Below are 20,224 nucleotides of genomic sequence, written 5' to 3' on the forward strand. Positions count from 1 at the left end.
GGGGTCCCTATATTTAGAAGGCCAGGGGCTATATTAGGGCATAGCTGGGTGGAGATTAGCATGTCAATTCCCCTGACCTTACAAACATTGGGAATTATCATCACTTCTTTGCATGATAACTATGTGCATTTCATAGATGAATGTAAGCATGCACATGAAGCCTGACATGTCCTAGACAGTAATTTTGGAGCTAGAGCCAAAAGAAGCAAAGTTAGTCTTAAAAGACAGCTTTACAAAGTTACTATGCTTCAAGGGGAGGACATTGCTAGCCTAGTGAACAAGCTTAAGAGCATTGTCACGCAGCTCACTTACATCCAAGTTGAAGTACCAGAAGATGACAAAGTGGCTATACTTTTAAGTGCACTTCCACCTTCTTATGACCACTTAGTCACAATTCTTGAAGAAAAAGAACCAGCACCACCATTTCGAGATGTTATCAACTCAATCCAAGCAGAAGAAAGAAAGCAAAGAGGTTCACTCACCCCATCAGGAGGAGTTTTCATTGCAACATCTTCAAGGGGAAGATATTCACCATCAACATCAACAAACGAAAGAAAGTGTTATGAATGTGGAAGAATGGGACATGTAGCGAAAGATTGCTACACAAACAAACTTTGCAACAAATGTGGTAGGAAAGGACACCCTCCTTCTCGGTGCTACTCAAGTAGAGGCAGTAGCAGTGGAGAAAGCAGCAATAGCAGAAGCAATGAAGGCAAGAGACCAGACAGAGGACCAGCTCACATAGTAGAAGACAAAAAGGACGAAGACGAAGGCAACATTTGGGAAGACCTATTTTGAAGATGCAAACTCTCTACTTGTAGGGGAGGACTTTTTCCTGTGTGGATACCAGCTTATCATCCTGTGTGGACATCACCATCCTTTGTGGATTGTTCTTGTGTGGATTTTTACCATCCTGTGTGGATATCACCATCCTTTGTGGACTTTATTTTCCTGTGTGGATATCACCATCTTGTGTGGATTTTGTTAGCCTGTGTGGATCATGCATCTTCAGTATCTTGTCTTTGTCCAAACCTCAAGGGAAGGATTGTAAAGTGTGAGCTTTGTCCTAAGGTGTGAGTCAAGGAGAGGAGAGGAGAATGGATTTATCTCACATACTGTGGAGCAAAACTGTAGAGCTACTTAAAGCTCATTTCCTGAATCAATAAACAACTTCATTTTGCACTACATGCTTGTCTATGGTGAGCTTGTGCTAAGCTAAGTCAATACTCAAGATTGTGTTTATGAGTCCAAACTAATCCTATCTTGGAACCTAATTCACTTGAGTGATAACTTTGCTTACACACACTCACACACTTGCACCATGTTCTCTTTCATCCACCATAGCTAACACGATCCAATTCCTAACAAATATGGCCATCAAGTACATGATAGCCTGGCCTAAACCAAGAAGAGAGTCTTGTGCATCAACTTACCGAACCTCTAGCGATTGCTTTCACAAGAAATATAATAGCTATACAATGACATATAAGAAAATCTTGTATCGAGTCAGCACCAAGAGACAGCAATTTAGTTTGAGTCAAGGGTATAAACAACAATGTTAAGAGTATATTAAAAGCTTTCAAGCCCATTGTGTGGGCAATATATGATCTTCACATCACATTTCAATGCCACATGGGAGGACTTATATAAAATGCACCACTTGTTTTACCTACCTGTAGCATACCTCTTAAGCTAAATCTTGGTGTTTGAGTTATAATACATTGGATAAGACAGTCACCAACCGCAGGGGAGATTCGTTTTCCTTTGCCCACAATGTATATCGCTTTGAGAATTCGCTTGTGAGGTATGAGACAGAGAAGCATCATGTATTCTTCTCATTGAGAGGAAGGGGAATTGAAAATTTCGCCAAATGGTAACCTTGAAGGGGTTGATGTGGGTGCCGAAGGCAAAGAAGACTTGGATTTTGATGAAATCACATGATCCAGAAGCTCTTGCGTAGTAGCTCTCATAGCATGGCCAAGAGAACACCGTTGTAATAAAGGTTCTATAGAAAAGGGAGCATTTGTCTCTATGGGACCGCTCATCGAGCGGTTTTCCTTGAAAGCGAACAGCCTTGCCTTCTTCCTCTCCTTGTACTCGGTCGTAAATACAGGCTGCACACATTCTAGCCTGGTGAGCTCCACTTTCGGCTGAGGTCCACTTATCTTATGCCTTGCTCCATTATTCACATCGCTGGTTTTGCTGCAGAAATCCAACCTTGTGGGCTCAATCTTGCGAATTTGATCTGTGAAACGGTGACTTCGCACTCTGGACTTGCTTGTGTTACCCTCGTTGCTACTATTAGAAAAATCAAGCGACTTCTTGATGCTCCTTTGAATGTGCCTCTGAGTAGTAGCAGCCCCAAGGTCAACGCTGCTTCTACTGCTCTCATTCCGACTATGGACGATGGATTCGCATAGGGCATAATCCTCTTGTGTGCCCACATTGGCAAGCCTAGGCTGCTCTTCTACATCACATGTGGGAACTGCCCTTGCTTGGGTATCTGTTTGAGGAAATGCAACCGCTTCTCTTGAAGCACTCCCGTCTTCAAACCAGCTTCGACCCTCTGCCGCGTGCTTTTGCTTCATATTTTGTATTCTCAACTTTAGTGCGTCTCTCTCTGATTGAAGTACAATTACCTCCTCTTCGGCACTCCGAGCTCGGCATCTCCAATCGTGCGCCTACAATTTGTTACATGATCGACGGTGATTGCAGTCGCATGAGGACCATACACAATTTTACACAATCATAACATTATTTAAGTAAACTTCTCCCTTGTATGAATGAAATTTAGTGCTCGAAGCAAACTTGTAATTGCTGCCAAATCCAATCATTAGTTACCATTTTCTTGAAAGACAGAAGCTGAGCCTCAGCACGGGCTGCCCGCTTCTCCGAGTAGTCTCGTGTTTGTATCAAAATTTCCATCTCTTCTTGTAAGCAGCGCAGAATGTCTTGAATTTGAGACCACTGCTCATTCTCTGCTTGCACTTGAGCTACAATCTGTCGTATTGCCGCCTTGCAACACGTCTCCTCTCCTACAATCTGGGAAGACATTATAGAAACACAACTCAACGATGGAGGAAAGTTTCTGTTAGGCAGAAACTGAGGTTGAGTTCTGTTCAAAATAAAAAGACATGTACCTGGTCAGCACCTCGAAGAGGTAGTGAACCTCTTTCTTCGCTTAGCATAGAGCGATACTCTCTTCTTATGTAAGCAGCGGCATCCTTGGTCTGTGAGAGCCCCAACGACATGAAATCTAGCTGTTTCTTCAAGGCAGCAGTCTGCTAGACACATGCACAAATCTTAGCACCATCTGTCTTCTACATTCAAAAATGTTCGCTCTACCTTCCTTGCTTTCAGCCAAAGGCTGCTCCAACTTGATTGACATCCATGGATTACACTCTCACTATACATACACACACTAGTTTTCCGAAAAAGTCCTAAATTTCAAAGTGTATATCACCTCCGCAAAACATCGGGCATTCGCCATGGTTTTTGCAGTGGAACCAGATAAGTCAGCATATTCCCAAGCATCATGAAATGTAAGATCAGAGGTAGAATGCATTTGGCTCTCTGGCTCCTGCATATGCAAGCAACATCTCTACCAATCAACCCAAGATCAGAACACCAAAAGGCCAGCATTGCAATGCATAGCAGGACAGAATCTAACTAAAACTACATTCAAACCCTTTAGAGTTTTAAACAAGTATAAAACAAGAGACTCTGCTGAATCAAAGTGTATAAAGCTAATCATGCGTGGATGTTTATGTGAGCATAGATTAGCCTTGATCTTTCACTAATTAGAGGGTTAATTTCTCAGTAATCTTTCTTGTTCACTTCTTGTTTCAAGAATTTTCATGTGTGATTTTATTAAAGGTTAGTATGCATGGATTTGCACGGTTTGATTGATGATAATGGATAAATTCCACAACAAAAGCATTTGTAAGAAACTCTCACAAGGGCAGGAGTCCGAGCAGCAAGCAGCAAGCCTTGTAACCTCTTCTGCAGAGCCTCCGTGGGGTCCTCTGGTGGCACTCTCCTGCATGAGCTTCTGTGAGAGATTTCTTCTAGTCTCCTCAATGCCTCCTGGGTGAAGCAATTCGAGATATACGACATGTCATGCAGCTTCTTAGATGCATCTTGTAATGCTTCTTTTGTCTGAAACTCATGTGTGTAATGTTTGCCAGCAGCATTTCTTGAATTTGATAAATCTTTAACGGCATTATTGCTATTCCTTCCTTCCTGAGTAGCCAAAAATGTCATTCTTATGAAAACCTCATTTTGCGAATTGAGTCTATGAGGGATGAATGCAATATTGCAGCAGATAATTGAAAGAGAAGATTGCAAAAGCTCCTAACACCCAGCTCTTGACATGAGACTGGACACACAGCATTTCAGAGGACCTACCTGAATGGGTGTGCTTAGTATGAATGAGGGGGAAAAATGGCAGAAAACTTACTACATACTTCACAAGCTCTAAACTTCTCATGAACTCGGAATGCCGATGCATATACATTATGCTACCAAAACTTGGCTTGAACTCGGATGCATCTACATAATGCTATCAAAACTTGGCCTGAGCTCTGCATACGGATGCATGCATGTACATTATGCTACCTGAATTGTGTACCTTGTATGGCTGATGGGAAAGAATGACAGAAAATCTAATATACACTACACAATACACCACTCCTGTGAGCTCTAAATTTGGCCTGAACTCGGCATGCGTTTCTACATAATACTATAAAGCATATCTAACCTTGAAGCAGGGTTCAAGGTTTGCATTGAGAGGGTAGGAAACAGCATCATTCAGACAATTTTGATTCCACCTTCTGATCGCCAGCTCCTTCTCCACTCTTAGCAACTTGCACTCTGCAGCAAGGACGTCCACTTGGAGCTTCCAATACTCTGCAGACAGGGTTTCTTCCTTATGATCAATCCTGTTGTCAGTGTTTGAGTCTGGCGTTTTGTTGTGTTCAGCCGAATCATCAGGTGAGCATGCACTTGTTGCCAGCCGAGTTACATTCAAGGACCCTTCATACGAGCACTCACTCATCGCCTTCGACACGTTAAGAGGACTCCCATATGTGCTGCTGCTAGGAGAGCTTGATGACCCATCTTGCCAGTTGTGAAACTCAAAGAGATCAGGTCCCCTGTCGCAGCTCACATCGCTTACATCTCCATCTCCACCACTACATTCACTCAAAGATCGGCTTGCTTTCAACATCCTGTTCTTAAAAACTCTGCCATCATAGACGACAATGGCTCCCCCAGGGCTACTGCTTAGAATAGAGGAAGGCTCTTTGCAGAATTGTGAAAAATTCCTCCCCATGTCATCATAGCTTCCCTTATGCACGGACAAGCAATGCCCATTTCCTTTAAAGCAAGGAGCTTTATGGAATTGGGACTCACAATGGAGAGTGAGGGCGGGGATTTGCTTCTCCCTAGACATTCTGAGAGCGCGCAGCTGGTGTCGTCTTTGCCTTTTCGCCCTTGCAATTAGCAATTGTTGCTCTTTGCTTTTCTGTAATGGTCTGCTTGAGAATGTGACTATGGGGTTGAGGTTAGCATTGGAGTTGGTTTGTGAGTTCTGAGCATAGCAGGGGATGGAGGAATTGGGCAGGTCAGGGGAGGAAGTGAAGGGTGAGGAAGGAGCCATGAGTGAGGAGTACACACACACACAAACACGCACAGACGCACACAGAGAAGTGGAGCTTTGGGCAGAAGGGGAATGTTATAGCAATGATGGAATTTTGAATTTTTGAATGAAGGGGCACATGACTGGAAGTCCTACTGAGCTTGGGTCGCAGTCAGGGCCGGGAGAGAGGAGAAAGCCGAAAAGCAGGAAAGTAAAGCAGGTGGAGAGGAGCGGGGAGAAGTACAGAAACAGAAGACAAACTTAAAAGAGAAGATTGTGAAATGTATCATGTAGGCGATGTGTGTGTGTGTGTGTGTGTGTGTGTCTGTGTGTGTGTGTGTGTGAGAGAGAGAGAGAGAGAGAGAGAGAGAGAGAGAGTAATGTGTGTGCATGCGTTGAAAAACCAGAAGCCGCGGCTGACACAGAGAGAGAAAAGTTGGGACCAAGAGGAAGAGAAGCAGGACGTTTACTGGGAACGAACTTCACGAAGAGCGGGCAAGAGGGAGGTAAAAAAACAGAAATGTGCATGTATGTATGTATGTGTGTGAGAGAAAGCACTAAAGAACGCAAATCGACTGCGATGATCGTAGCGAGCTTTCTGTTCTCTGCTGCAGAAAGGGAATGAGAGAGAGAATGAAGAAGAATATCTGTTGCCCGTGGAGAAAAGGGACACCTTGTGCAGAGTTCAAAACCTTAAGAGTCCTTCACCTGCACCCACATCCAGTTTTATATTTTTTAGAATTTTGAATCGCACAAATTCAAAGTTCGAACTCTTATGTGACTCTAAAGTGTCTTGAGAAATGCAAAATTGTGGCCCAAACTCCTAATAAGACCTAAACTTCAAACCTTACCTTGCTTTACAAGTGATCAAGGGTGGCGGCGTGGCCCGCACAATTGTGAGCCGAGTCTCAACGTGGCCAACTGGAGACCTATCTCGTGTCTGACTTTAATTTATAAGATCTTCTCTCTCTCTTCAGCTAGAAGATTGAGCTCTATCATGGACAAGATCTTCCTTAAACCATAAAAGGGTTTCATCAAAGGGAGATTCATATTAGATGCCATCATCACTTTATGGGAAGCCATAGAGTATACAAAGGAGACCAACCAAGGCTTCATTTTTTCAAAATAGATTCTGACAAAGCTTGTGACAAAATTGAGTGGGACTTTGTTCTTCAGTCACTTTATGATGTAGTTTTGGGAAGAACTTCATCATCTATTGGCAAATGATGACTGCTCTGTAAAAGACTTCTGGGAATGCCCGAACATTTTTTGTGTGGCCAATGGTTCTGTGATCAACCATAAAAAAACACGTCTCGAATCCTCCAATGGTTGTGTCTTTGACATCATCTCTATTGTTGATGGATGTCAACAAGTTGCTAATGGCCAAATCTTTAGGCTCTTGGGGATACCAATGGGCTTCAATGTGTCTTTTGCTCAAAGATTTGAGTGGGTGTTGGACAAATTCAAAAGAAAAGACTTCTCTAGGAGCTCTATGCATCCCTCACTCCCTTCAATAGTGTTTGTGTTGACTAACTACATCTTGTCTTCTCTTACCTACTTCATTTCCCGTTGAAAACATTTTAAAGCTCAAATAGGTAAGGTCACCACTCTGGTCAGAAGATCTCGTTGGGGGGGTACAAGCATTTACAACAGGATAGCAAAGAAACACTCGTCTATTTTCTTTTCAGGAGTACCCCAATTGGAAGGGTCTCGCATTGAGAGAAGTGATCACAATCTCCAAGAAAATCAAACCTATTGGGACTAACCTTGTTTGCAGATATTGGAAGGCGTGGGATTCAATCAAAAATATTTGGCACATCCCTAACAAAATTATGTTTAGCTTTCCATTTGTTTTGTAGGACTCCATCTGGTTTGGACAATTGTCCAAGAGATTCAATATTCCCCTCAATAGAAGAACATTGAAAGGGCGGTGGTAATGTGTGTGCTAGTCTCCACCCAACTGTGCTATCTTATAGCCTCCCCCTAGCGTACACACTGTTCGGCCATGCTCGGTGGCCTTGCCCGTAGGACCCATGTCCTTACATTACCCCCGCCCCCCTTGGAGAATCGTTTTTGTCGTCGAAAACGAACGTAGGAAAATGTTTCTTAAGTGCGGAGACATTCTCCCTTGTAGAACCTTCTTCAGGTCTAATCTAGCCATTTTACCAACACCTGTCGTCGTCTGACATGATGTCTGGTGCGAAGCTCATGAGAATCCAAAATCTTTTCGGGCTCATGGGGGATGCTTGGCAGTTCGATAAGGTCAACTAACATACCTGTGTCAATAACATTATCATTCTGTCCTAGCTGTTTTCGTAAACGGCTAACATGAAAAACAGGATGAACTCGTGAGTGCTCTGGAAGAGCTAACTTGTAGGCCACTTGACCTATACTTTTGAGAATGGTAGCGTGGTGAAAGTTTAGCAACTTCTCCCGTCTTCAGACTTTCTGAATGCTCCGGAACCTTGAGGAAAACCTTGTCTCCTTCTTCGAAAATAGCAAGATGACGATGCTCATTTGCGTACTTCTTATATCGCTCTTGAGCTTGCTTAACATTCTATCGAGCAACTCAAAGAATGTCAAAATGGTCTTGGATAAAATCCTTCGCTTGTTGTACCTTCTCCTTAGCCAACCCCATTGTAACGGGTGATCTAGGTTGAAATTCATATAAAAGCATAAATGGACTAAACCCTGTAGTCACATGCTTTGAACTATTATAAGCAAATTCCAATATAGGTAGTAGTCTTCCCAATTGGTTTGCTTCTTGCTAACGTACGCTCGTAGCATTTCCTCTAGCACTTGATTAACTCTTTCCGTTTGACCATCTGTTTTTGGATGATTAGTCATACTTAGATTAAGTTTAGTTTCCAACTTTTGAAACACAGCTCTCCAGAAGTGATTGTCAAACTTTCAGTCTCTATCACTAATGATACCAGCTGGAAGATCGTAGAGTCTATATATATGCTCTACAAATAGCCGTGCTAATTCCGGTGTCTTAATCGTAGTCTTAGTGGGAATGAATCGACCCATCTTTGTGAGACGGTCTATAATTACCCATATGGCATCATGGCCACTATTTGTAGTAGGTAGTCCTACTACAAAATCCATAGAGATACTCTCCCACTTACCTTGTGGAATCTCTAAAGGATGTAAAAGGCCAGCTACCTTGAGGCGCTATGCCTTATTTACTTGGCATTGTTGGCAGTTTAGTACGTACTCTTGAACATCATGATGTAAGCCTGGCCAATAAAATTTCCGTCGAACCAAGGCATACGTCTTACGAATACCTAGATGACCAGCACTTGGACTATCGTGACACTCTAATAATATTTGGCGCTTAGTATCTGAGTCCTTTGGCACACATACTCTACCTTTGTGGAGTAAGTACCCATCGTCAATGGAAAAATTCTTCCATCGCTTAAGCTCTTCCTGAGTAGGGATGGAGCTCTGTGTGTTGGAGTTTTTATATGCTCGTGCAGAGACATGTGAGTGTGAGGGATCCCTTTTTAAAATTGTACTTCACACTAGCATATGATTGATCTTGTGCACACTTGCTGCGTAATGACTCCACAAATTCACTCTTTATTTCCGTGAAAGCAAGTGAATTAATCTGAGGCATCCGACTTAGTGCATCCACTACTACATTATATCGCCCCTTGCGATATCGTAGCTTACAATCATAATCTTAAAGGATCTCTGCCCATCTAGCTTTATGACCCTTCAAGTCTGTTTGAGCAGTAAACCATTTAATACTCTCATGGTCAAAAACCACTTCAAACTCGGCACCATATAAATAGTGTCACCACTTTCGTAAAGCGTGAATTATGGCATATAGCTCTCTCTCATAGACAGAATAATTTTGTTGAGCTCTATCTAACTTTTTACTTTCAAAGGCTATAGGTCTTCCCTCTTGGAGAAGTACCGCACCAATTGCTTTATCACTAGCATCAGTCTCTACCACAAACGGCTTAAGTGGGTCAACGATTGCTAGGATGGGAGCAGTGGCTATAGCTACCTTGAGCTGTTCAAAACTGCATTTTTGGGCTTCTTTCCAAGAAAAGGTCTTACCTTTTTCTTTAAGTTGATCCATCATAGGAACATTGATTTTGGCATAATCATGGATATATTGTCGATAAAATCCATCCATGCCTAAGAATATTTAAAGCTCCTCATCCGTGTTGGGAGATGGCCATCGAAGAATGGCAACGACCTTGTCAGTGTCCATCTTGATGCCAGAATAAGAGATCACATGACCGAGGTAATATATCTATGTTTTAAAGAAATCACACTTGCTTTGCTTAGCATATAGAGCATGAGCTCGTAGCTGTACGAACACTAATCGTAAGTGTTCTATGTGTTCATCTTCAGTCTTACTGTAAATGAGAATGTCATCAAGGAAAACCACAACAAATTTTTCAAGATAGGGACATAAGACACTATCCATGAGTGTCATAAATGTAGCTGGAGCATTGGTTAAACCAAAAGGCATAACCAATGATTCAAAATGTTCGAATCGTGTTCTAAAGGCAATTTTGGAGATATCTTGCAAAAGGATACGCACCTGGTGGTATCGTGAACGAAGATCTATCTTTGTATAATATCTTGCCCCATGGAGTTGATCAAACAACTCATCCACTCAAGGCAGAGGAAACTTGTTCTTGATGGTTATGGTGTTGCTAATCTGCGCACATGCGCATAGTACCATCTTTCTTTTTTACCAATAGAATTTGTGATGCCCAAGACGAAGTGCTAGGTGTAATGAACCTACGGGCGAGGTAGTCAGCCAACTGACTCTCAACCTCCTTGACTTCTTTAGCACTCCTATGATAAGGTGGTTTACTCACCGGTTTAGTGCCTGGCAAGACATCTATGCCATGCTGCAGATCACGTCTAGGGGGTAAACCCGATGGTAAATCACTTGAGAATACATCACTATACTCCGTGAGTAAGTGAGTCAGTTTTTGCTGTGCAAAAGGAGAAAGTAGACTAGAGTTATGCTGAATGGAGAATCTTGTAATTCTCGTAATGTTTGTTTTACAACAGTTGCACGTTGCTCAATAGAATTAAAATTGAGAGCACTTTGCTCGTTAGATTTGTTAACACTTAGCTTATCATTAAAATTCATTGCACTTTGCATACCATTACTAGAATTCACATCACTTTGCTCTTGAGAATTCACAAGACTTAGAGACAAGCAGTAATAAAAAGACCATCTATTAAATCTGCTTTTTGTAAAGTAGAAAGCTTGGATGTACATATAAGAGGTGCAGATGGTATATTTTTCTCACCAAGCAAAAGCACATGTTTACCATTGGCCATAACGGATAGGGAGTTGTATTCATAACTAGTGTGCAATGTGTTTCCTAAACCATGCAGCCACTCACGTCCTAAAACTACATCAACATGGTCCATGTTCATAACTTGAAAGTCATCATCGTATGAATCAAGAGCCTCAAAAGCGTGTCTATGAGCCATGGGGGCTTCATCCCATATGATCAGTGAACTCATTTGCAACAGCTCAGCAAGCTGGCTGTTTACTTTAATGTTACATGTGGACTCAGAAGTTATATCAATAGGGATCTTGAATCTAGAGTGTGCAGTCCTTCTATTGTCGAGAAGTTGTGCTGCAATCCCGGAGGATGCACATGCCAAAGCAACTTTGGACTCTCCACGTATCCGAGAGAGCAATGCATTGTAGAGATAAGTCTTTCCCATTCCACCTGGCCCATCCAAGAAAAAAACAGTCCCTCTGCTCATGCCAACTGCTTGCAAAACCCGATTGTAAGCTTCCCTTTGCCCAACATTGAAAGATGATTCCATTCGAGCAGACAATATTCTTTGTTCCTTTCTGTTATACATGAACTCTTCAGCAAGCACTCCATGCTCACTCATAATTTGCAGTGTGTGATCCACATGGGGCATTCCAGAATAATCCGAGAGCCTCTTTCCATAGTGTTGAAGCATTGTCTCTAAGTTTGATAAAGCTTGGTTTTGAGCCATGTGTTCACAGATATTCGCATCATTTGTGCGAACCCTCATATGATATACATGGTCCTCAGAAAGCTCCTTACAGAAGCGATTCCACAATGCACCAGGATGTATTGGATCACAGAAAACCAAAATGACTACAAACAGTAGGCGCAATTGTTGCCCTGTTTGTTGAAAAGAAGCTTCTTCCAAACAAAGAAACCATTCATCATCAACTTGCAGTAATCCTCGTGCATTACATGTTTCTTTAAATGTGTCATATACTTGTCCATTGAAGGTTCTAATATCCTCAAAAGACTAACATCCTTTGCACATGTTGAGTAACATACGCAAATAGTACAAATCTCCAACATTGGGAACAATGTGGTACATTCTTCCCATCATGTCACCAATCTGTCTTTGAGTCCATGTTCTACTTGGTGGCTTCCAAACCCACTTTGTTGGGAAGTCTATGTACAACAAATTGTTGGCCTCTGGATATTGTTGATTTGCAACAAACCACTCAGTGAGCGTTGTCTTTTTGCTCACCTCTCCCTCCACCACACTCTGTATAGTCGCTCTGTCGAAGATGACTTGATTTTGATGAGGCAAGTGAACTTGGAGCCGTTGTATGTCAGGTTTCTCTTGATGCATATGAAACCCAAGTATACACCAGATATCCTCAGATGCTGATACATATCGAGCATTAAGATAGTTTGTAACTTCATTTAGAAGCCCTTCACTATCTTGTAGAACAACAGTGGCCCTGTCATGTCCCTTATACACATACTTGTAGAGATATTTCACAGCGGATATAGTGGAGCAAACCTCCACATTGATATGTGCATTGTACCTTATTGACAAAAATGGATTGTATGGAACGATCCATTTATTACTCATTTGCACTTTATTACAATTTACATCATCCCTCCTCATGTACGTTGGGTATACATCCCTAGCCACAGTAGTCGACGCACTGAAGCTTCGAGGATATTTAAACCTGCACTTTCCATCTTTCATACATGGAGCATTCTTATTCAAGTTTCCACACGGGCCATGCACATTACACCGACTGATAACATCATACAACTGTGGAAACATTACTTTATCAGGAGCTCCGCACACACAATCTTATCATAATGCAATGTCTCTGTTGGCTTATGCTCAGATGCAAGTATCAATAGAATGTGAGCATGAGGAAGGCCTCTCTTTTGGAACTCAATCACAGAAATGTGTCCAATGACCTTACCAAAAATAGCTCTCTTAATCAGCAAGCCCATCAAATCCTTGAACTTATGGTAGAAAACATGGGCAGTAAGATCAGGACGATCATTGGATGTCTGTCCAGGCAGTAATGCATCCTGTATCTCCTTCCATCCAAGATTGCATGTGAATGTAATGAAGAGATCAGGTTTTCCTCTCTTGCGAACAATTGCCATGGCATCTTGGTACAGCTGGTGCATATAGCGAGGGCCACCAACATACGAAGAAGGCAATACAACCCTTCTTCCAACATTAGCACCCAATAACAGTTCTCTATCATCCCTTGCTCCAACCTTATCTGTCAAGCCTTGATACACCTCACTGCGAAGTTCACTTTGATGATTACGAACCCACAAAAGGCTCAACTCCTCAATACAACTATATGCATCAACAATATATTGTTGCAGTAGCCTACCACCACATAAAAGACATTGTGTTGTGTCATCTCTAATTTGCAATCTATACTTGTAGAAATCCATCGTAGAAAAATACTTTGTAGTTCCATTTACTCGCTCTCTGCTTACTTCCGCCCTGTTCACTTGGGGTATGTAAGGATTCCAACCTTCTTCACCATTTGGAAATAGCAACACATATTATAGAGGCATGTATGACCTATGGCAATTTGAGATTCTTTTTAGACCACCACCCAAAAGATTCAACACAATATCACGATGGCCAATGTTGCTCTCTTCACCCTGACCAGGCATGATTGCAGCAACTTCCACACTTGTTGGAGCAACATATTGCCAGCCATTTGTACGCTTCTCAGTAATGACCATCCTAATCTCCGGAATATTGGAAGTTTGGACCATTGTAGAAAACCCCCTAAAAGCTTGAACATACAGATTTACTCGATGCATCATCGATTGCAAGCTTTCCAAAACATCTGGTTTGAGTTTTGAAACATGACTCATCCTATTTTGCAACTCATTCTCAATGTCAAAAAAATACAATTGAGCAAAGCGAGGGATTTGACCTGATCGCTCTTCTGGCATCAATGGACCAATGTTATGATAAATAGATCCATGCACCTTGAAGGTATAAATTCCTTTTCTTTGGCAGAGAGATTCATCTATATGAGCTCCCAAAGAAGCAAATGCCAACACACTATTGTATGCTCTGATATCTTTCAAGAATTTTCTACTTCTAGTATTACCCCCGTGCATCAATTCCCTTAATTCTAAAGGAGGTTCACTTAATGGCAGCAAAGAAACATTTCCTGAGTTGCAACAACTCTTCCCCACAAATGTGCGAATGGTCTTTGCTTCTATTTTCCAAGCTAAAGCACCACAAAAGGAACATGCAAAATCCAAGTTGCCTATGTTGTGAAGAATACACTTTTCATGAGAAAGAGACAACATAGAGATATGCATCAAGGAAGTGGTCTCAGAATATAAGTAGGTGATAGATAGACAAAGTGTCTCAACTTTGGAGTAATCTCCCTCTCTAGAGACAATTACAGGCTCCTCAGGAACATCTCCATTATTGGCTTCCAAATTGTCTTCCACTTCAATCCTTACATAACTTTGCGAGAGAATTGACTCGTTATCTACATCCATCGCAATCCTCCCCTGAGGAAATTCATTGCATCGATTCACGTTTATCAAATGGTGGCAATCTTCCAAGCGAGGCACATCAATCTCACCAAGAGAACGTCGAACTCTATCTCGCGCTGTTGCACGTCGCGTAGCTCGAGAGGCTTGACATATCCTACTACGTCTTGCATGTCCAGGAGACAACACCTTTGGACCAATAGCCATCTATCCAAAAAAGAACTCTTATAAGTACTCACAGATATATACAAGTTATCTAGAGAATTAAGAAGAGAGTATGGAGAAGAAAGGATTTCCCAACTATGTCTATCTTTCTTTGAGGAAGTCACTGAGAGGAGGCTTGCCAACCCACATGGTAAATGTCTATATACTTCTATATCTGTCTCTCTATATCTCATTTAACTACTACGAAGGATATAATTGGGGGAGCGAGTCCATCCGATTAGCCCATTGACGATTGTCGGTTAAGGCCTGGGTTTCAGCCGACAAATTTCCACTGCGGTTACAATGCGCCAGTTGCACGTCAAACGGAATCTCGCAGTTGATGCAAATGTGCTAAGTTAACCCATTATTGGTCGACCCGTTATTGGCCATTTTGGCAACCCACATCAAGACAGATTCAAAGGTGCATCCAAATAAACCCGAGGTGCTTCATTATGAAGAGTTACCATCTTGACAGGTTAAGGCCTGCGTGACAGTCGGCAATTTTCCACTGCGGTTACAACGCGCCAGTCTGCACGTCAGTCAGATTCTCGCCGTCTTGATGCAGATGTGCCAAGTTAACCCATTATTGGTCAACCCATTATTGGCCATTGGCAACCCACATCAAGAAGGATTCAAAGGTGCATCCAAATCAGCCCCGAGCTGCTTCATTATGAAGAGTTACCATGGTGACATGTCCCCATTTGAGTTGGTAGAGTTGCATTGAGGCTTGAATTGTTATGTACATTCCATTTACACAATCAAAAGAAAATACCACATTGGCAATGGTGTGCATGTGATTGCATTGGGAGAGACACTCTTGCTTTGCATCTGCCAAAAATAGACCAGAGCTTCTTGACCCTACCCAAATTGGGCATATTTGGCAATCAATGCATTCAAAGAGACGGCATCCTATATAGGAAGCTCTCTCCCACTTTTTGTGCTTTATGAAGTGTTTCACATTTGTCATACCTAGAAAGAAGTCCGACATTGCACACACCTAGAATACTTTGTGTGTGTGTGTGTGTGTGTGTGTGTGTGTGTGTGTGTGTGTGTGTGTGTGTGTGAGAGAGAGAGAGAGAGAGAGAGAGAGAGAGAGAGAGAGAGAGAGAGAGGGCAAGGGGGGCCGGGGAACGGGAGGTGTGACTCAAAAGACACAGTGGCAACAACAATACTACAATTATGGAGATCTTCTGAGAATGTAGCAATCAATGCATTCAAAGAGACGACATCCTATATAGGAAGCTCTCTCCCACTTTGTGTGTGTGTGTGTGTGTGTGTGTGTGTGTGTGTGTGTGTGTGTGTGTGTGTGTGTGTGTGTGTGTGAGAGAGAGAGAGAGAGAGAGAGAGAGGGAGAGAGAGAGATTCATTGCAACATAACTTGAGAGAGAGAGAGAGAGAGAGAGAGAGAGAGAGAGAGAGAGAGAGAGGGCGAGGGGGGACGGGAGGTGTGACTCAAGAGACACAGTGGTAACAAAAATACTACAATTATGGAGATCCTCTGAGAATTTAGTATCCAAAGAAGACAACCAAGAGTCGTTAGCAAATTGGTATCCACTACATACATAAGCCTCCACCAAAATGTAGTCAATATCCCCAAAGCCACCAAAATATAGATCCGCTAAGCCTATAAATGGGAAAGAAGTGAGTATGTTTTTTGGAGATCCTCTGAGAATGTAGTATCCAAAGAAGACAACCAAGAGTTGTGAGCAAATTGGTATCCACTACATACATAAGCCTCCCCCAAAATGTAGTCAATATCCCCAAAGCCACCAAAATATAGATCGCTAAGCCTATAAATGAGAAAGAAGTGAGTATTACTATCGATTACATAATTCACTTCTTGCAAGGGTTGCCCTGCTTTGAACTGGATGGAGCATGTCCAACGGCATTAATCCCCTTCTTGGGCCAATGGGTCGTTACCAATGCATGGATCTTGTTTGAGATAGATCTAACTTCGGAGACACCTGTAGTATGTTGTACTGCTACAGCGGTCAATTTGTTGCTAGTGCTTCGTAATTCAGGCACAATGCTTTTGAAATCCATGCTATCCTTGTCAAGAAGGGACCTCTCCAAGACACTCATGATTTTTTCCTGGTTGCTTTCTATGCGAGAAAGTTGTCCTTGCACCGAGCTCTGCTGCTGCAAAATACCATTGATCTGTAGCTGCATCCGCTCCTCTAGACGATGAAGATAAACCCCTTGCTCATATTGTGAATGGCTCAACCATTGAATTCTCTCTCTATAGGAAACCTATGATGCCTCCGCTCTCTCACATGAGGCTTGAATTTTGGAGCATACTGTGTGGATGACACCTAGTCCATCTACAATTTGCTTCTTTGCAGGTCCATCCCCACCTCGGGCAACGCGCTTGGCATTTCGTAAATATTGCCTGGGTCTCTCTCTGGGGTAGAAAATATCACCTCCGAAGAATCTCCTCCAGAGGTAAGCACGTGCTCCATTACTGTAAGAATAAGATATATATTTAGCACTGGGTTATACATGTTTCTCTCTCTCTCTCTCTCTCTCTCTCTCTCTCTCTCTCTCTCTCTCTCTCTCTCTCTCTCTCTCTCTCTCTCTCTCTCTCTCTCTCTCTCTCTCTCTCTCTCTATTTTTCCCCTATCCACCTCTCTATACCTCCCTCTCTATACCTCCCTCTCTATGGCGCAAGGTGGCCATAGAGAGAGCAATAGCCAAAGCCTGTGTGCATCCTATGGCCATAGCAAAAGGTTGTTGACTTTCCTATGGGCATAATGTGAAACCGAGCGGACTCCCGCACACACACACACACACAAAGGCTCTCTCTCTCTCTCTCTCTCTCCTCTCTCTCTCTCTCTCTCTCTCTCTCTCTCTCTCTCTCTCTCTCTTCGTCTCTCCCTTACTCATGTGTAGGCATATCCCACAATGAGTGCACTCCAAGAGACGACATCCCATAGAATAAGCTCATTGAAAGCACCTTTTGTGCTTTATGAAGTGCATTGCATTTGGCATACATGTCGACCAAGGCAATGCTAGAATTCAAGGTTTTTACACTAAATTTCTCTACAGGTTGTAGGTTTTCTCAAGTTCAAATTTAAAATTTAAAGGTAAATACCAAAATTTGTAAGTGGGATTACATTAAACCTAGGTTTTTTCTAGCTCTGCGAGCCCCACCATCATCAGAGCTCATTGCTTAAGCTCATTGAAAGCACTTTTTGTGCTTTATGAAATGCTAGGGTTCAAGATTCGGAAAAAATCATTTTTTTAAACATACAAAATTTCTTCCCTAGAATTTGCTAAGGGAAAATTCTAGCTCTGCGAACCCCACCATCATCAGAGCTTTGTACCAATGCAAAACAGCGCATATAAGCTCCTCTCCCGCCCTGTTTATTTGCCTGCTGATCCGTCAATAATGTGTTGTAGAGCAATGCCTCAATTACTCTTCCTCTTGGCTTTTGAAACTGAGTTTGCCACATGTTTCTTGGCTTCAAGCCTAGTTCTTCCCCGTCAGTAGCTCGCTTCGTCATGTGGGATTACATCAAACCTAGGTTTTTTTCTAGCTCTGCGAGCCCCACCATTATCAGAGCTCATTGATTAAGCTCATTGAAAAGGCTCTCTCTCTCTCTCTCTCTCTCTCTCTCTCTCTCTCTCTCTCTCTCTCTCTCTCTCTCTCTCTCTCTCTCTCTCTCTCTCTCTCATGCCAAATGTTGTGCACTTCGGAAAGCACAAAAAGTGCTTGAGAAGCTTCCTGTGTAGGATGTCGTCTCTTGGAATGCACTGATTGTGGGATATGTCTAACTGGGTTAGGGCCAAGAGAGCGGCTGCCCCACCTAATGCTTCTTGTCCATCAGCTCCATCATTCGAGTTTTTTACACTATTTTTCTATATTTCAGGGTGGAATTTTCCCTTTTTCCCTTGCCTTCAACCGGCATGTTTTGAAATTGAAAACGACACGATATTAAGTTGACCCCGACCGAGACACATTTTTCCCAAACTTTGCTGCTTTGAATAGTACCAATTTGTTGAGCCCCTACCAGTGCTTTGCAATGTTTACAAAATTAGGCTATTTTTTGGGTTTTTACACACTCTCTCTCTATTTCGGCGCTAATTCGCATGCGCGACGATGCATGACAGTCTTTAAGCATGTGGGCATTGGGGAGTGCGCTCAAACGCCAAGACCTTTGGTGTTTTGTTGTGCATTTCGGAAAGCACAAAAAGTGCTTGAGAAGCTTCCTGTGTAGGATGTCATCTCTTGGAATGCACTGATTGTGGGATATGCCTAACTCGGTTAGGGCCAAGAGAGCGGCTGCCCCACCTAATGCTTCTTGTCCATCAGCTCCATCATTTGAGTTTTTACACTATTTTTCTATATTTCGGGGCAGAATTTCTCCTTTTTCCCTTGCCTTCAACCGACATTTTTGAAACTGAAAATGGCACGATATTAAGCTGACCCCGACCGAGACACATTATTCCCAAACTTTGGTGCTTTGAATAGTGCCAATGTCTTGATCCCCTACCGGTGCTTTGCAATGTTTACAAAATTAGGCTATTATTTGGGTTTTTACACACTCTCTCTTTCTCTCTCTCTCTCTCTCTCTCTCTCTCTCTCTCTCTCTCTCTCTCTCTCTCTCTCTCTCTCTCTCTCTCTCTCTTCTCTCTCTCTCTCTCTCTCTATTTCGACGCTAATTCGCATGCGCGACGATGTGTGACAGTCTTTAGGCATGTGGGCACTAGGGAGTGCGCTCAAATGCCAAGACCTTTGGCGTTTTGTTGTGCATTTCGGAAAGCACAAAAAGTGCTTGAGAAGCTTCCTGTGTAGGATGTCATCTCTTGGAATGCACTGATTGTGGGATATGCCTAACTCGGTTAGGGCCAAGAGAGCGGCTGCCCCACCTAATGCTTCTTGTCCATCAGCTCCATCATTTGAGTTTTTACACTACTTTTCTATATTTCGGGGTGGAATTTCTCCTTTTTCCCTTGCCTAGTTCTTCCCCGTCAGTAGCTCTCTTTGTCATGTGGGATTACATCAAACCTAGGTTTTTTTCTAGCTCTGCGAGCCCCACCATTATCAGAGCTCATTGATTAAGCTCATTGAAAAGGCTCTCTCTCTCTCTCTCTCTCTCTCTCTCTCTCTCTCTCTCTCTCTCTCTCTCTCTCTCTCTCTCTCACACACACACACACACACACACACACACACAGACGTTCTTCACCACGTCAGGGCTGTCACCGGCAGTGGCGGGGTTTAGCAAACCGAGAGAGAGAGAGAGAGAGAGAGAGAGAGAGAGAGAGAGAGAGAGAGAGAGAGAGAGAGAGAGAGAGAGAGAGAGAGAGAGAGAGAGCGCTGCAAGGGTACAGAGCAGTGGCAGGCAGTGGTGGCAGGATACAACATTTCATTTCATTTCTCTCTCTCTCTCTCTCTCTCTCTCTCTCTCTCTCTCTCTCTCTCTCTCTCTCTCTCTCTCTCTCTCTCTCTCAGAGACGTTCTTCAACACAGGCTGTCGCCGGTAGTGGTGGGCTTTAGCAAAGCGGGGAGAGAGAGAGAGAGAGAGAGAGAGAGAGAGAGAGAGAGAGAGAGGTACCCTTGCCGGTGAGGTTCAGAGCCGTCCTGCAGGTTCGGAGCCGC

At 42.9% G+C, this 20,224-nt stretch overlaps 3 protein-coding genes across 3 annotated transcripts; all 3 read right to left on the reverse strand.

Moving 5' to 3' along the window:
• Nucleotides 1–1,518: 1,518 nt before the first annotated feature.
• LOC147423519 (uncharacterized) lies at nucleotides 1,519–6,281 on the reverse strand. The gene is made up of 6 exons (XM_086501889.1): nucleotides 4,760–6,281; nucleotides 3,958–4,242; nucleotides 3,464–3,580; nucleotides 3,141–3,281; nucleotides 2,842–3,042; nucleotides 1,519–2,681 (listed from the first exon to the last, which is right to left on the reverse strand). Exons 1-6 carry the CDS (start codon nucleotides 5,657–5,659, stop codon nucleotides 1,836–1,838), a joined length of 2,490 nt encoding a protein of 829 aa, XP_086358015.1. The 5' UTR covers nucleotides 5,660–6,281; the 3' UTR covers nucleotides 1,519–1,835.
• A 50-nt stretch (nucleotides 6,282–6,331) lies between these two features.
• Nucleotides 6,332–12,706, reverse strand: LOC147423520 (uncharacterized). The gene is made up of 3 exons (XM_086501490.1): nucleotides 12,155–12,706; nucleotides 11,060–11,923; nucleotides 6,332–6,346 (listed from the first exon to the last, which is right to left on the reverse strand). Exons 1-3 carry the CDS (start codon nucleotides 12,704–12,706, stop codon nucleotides 6,332–6,334), a joined length of 1,431 nt encoding a protein of 476 aa, XP_086357616.1.
• LOC147423521 (uncharacterized) lies at nucleotides 12,706–13,347 on the reverse strand. The gene has a single exon (XM_086501491.1). It carries the CDS (start codon nucleotides 13,345–13,347, stop codon nucleotides 12,706–12,708), a length of 642 nt encoding a protein of 213 aa, XP_086357617.1.
• Nucleotides 13,348–20,224: the final 6,877 nt, after the last annotated feature.

The sequence above is a fragment of the Adiantum capillus-veneris genome, chromosome 26 (genome assembly GCF_014529385.1).
Source record: "Adiantum capillus-veneris isolate H3 chromosome 26, ASM1452938v2, whole genome shotgun sequence".
Lineage (NCBI taxonomy): Eukaryota > Viridiplantae > Streptophyta > Polypodiopsida > Polypodiales > Pteridaceae > Adiantum > Adiantum capillus-veneris.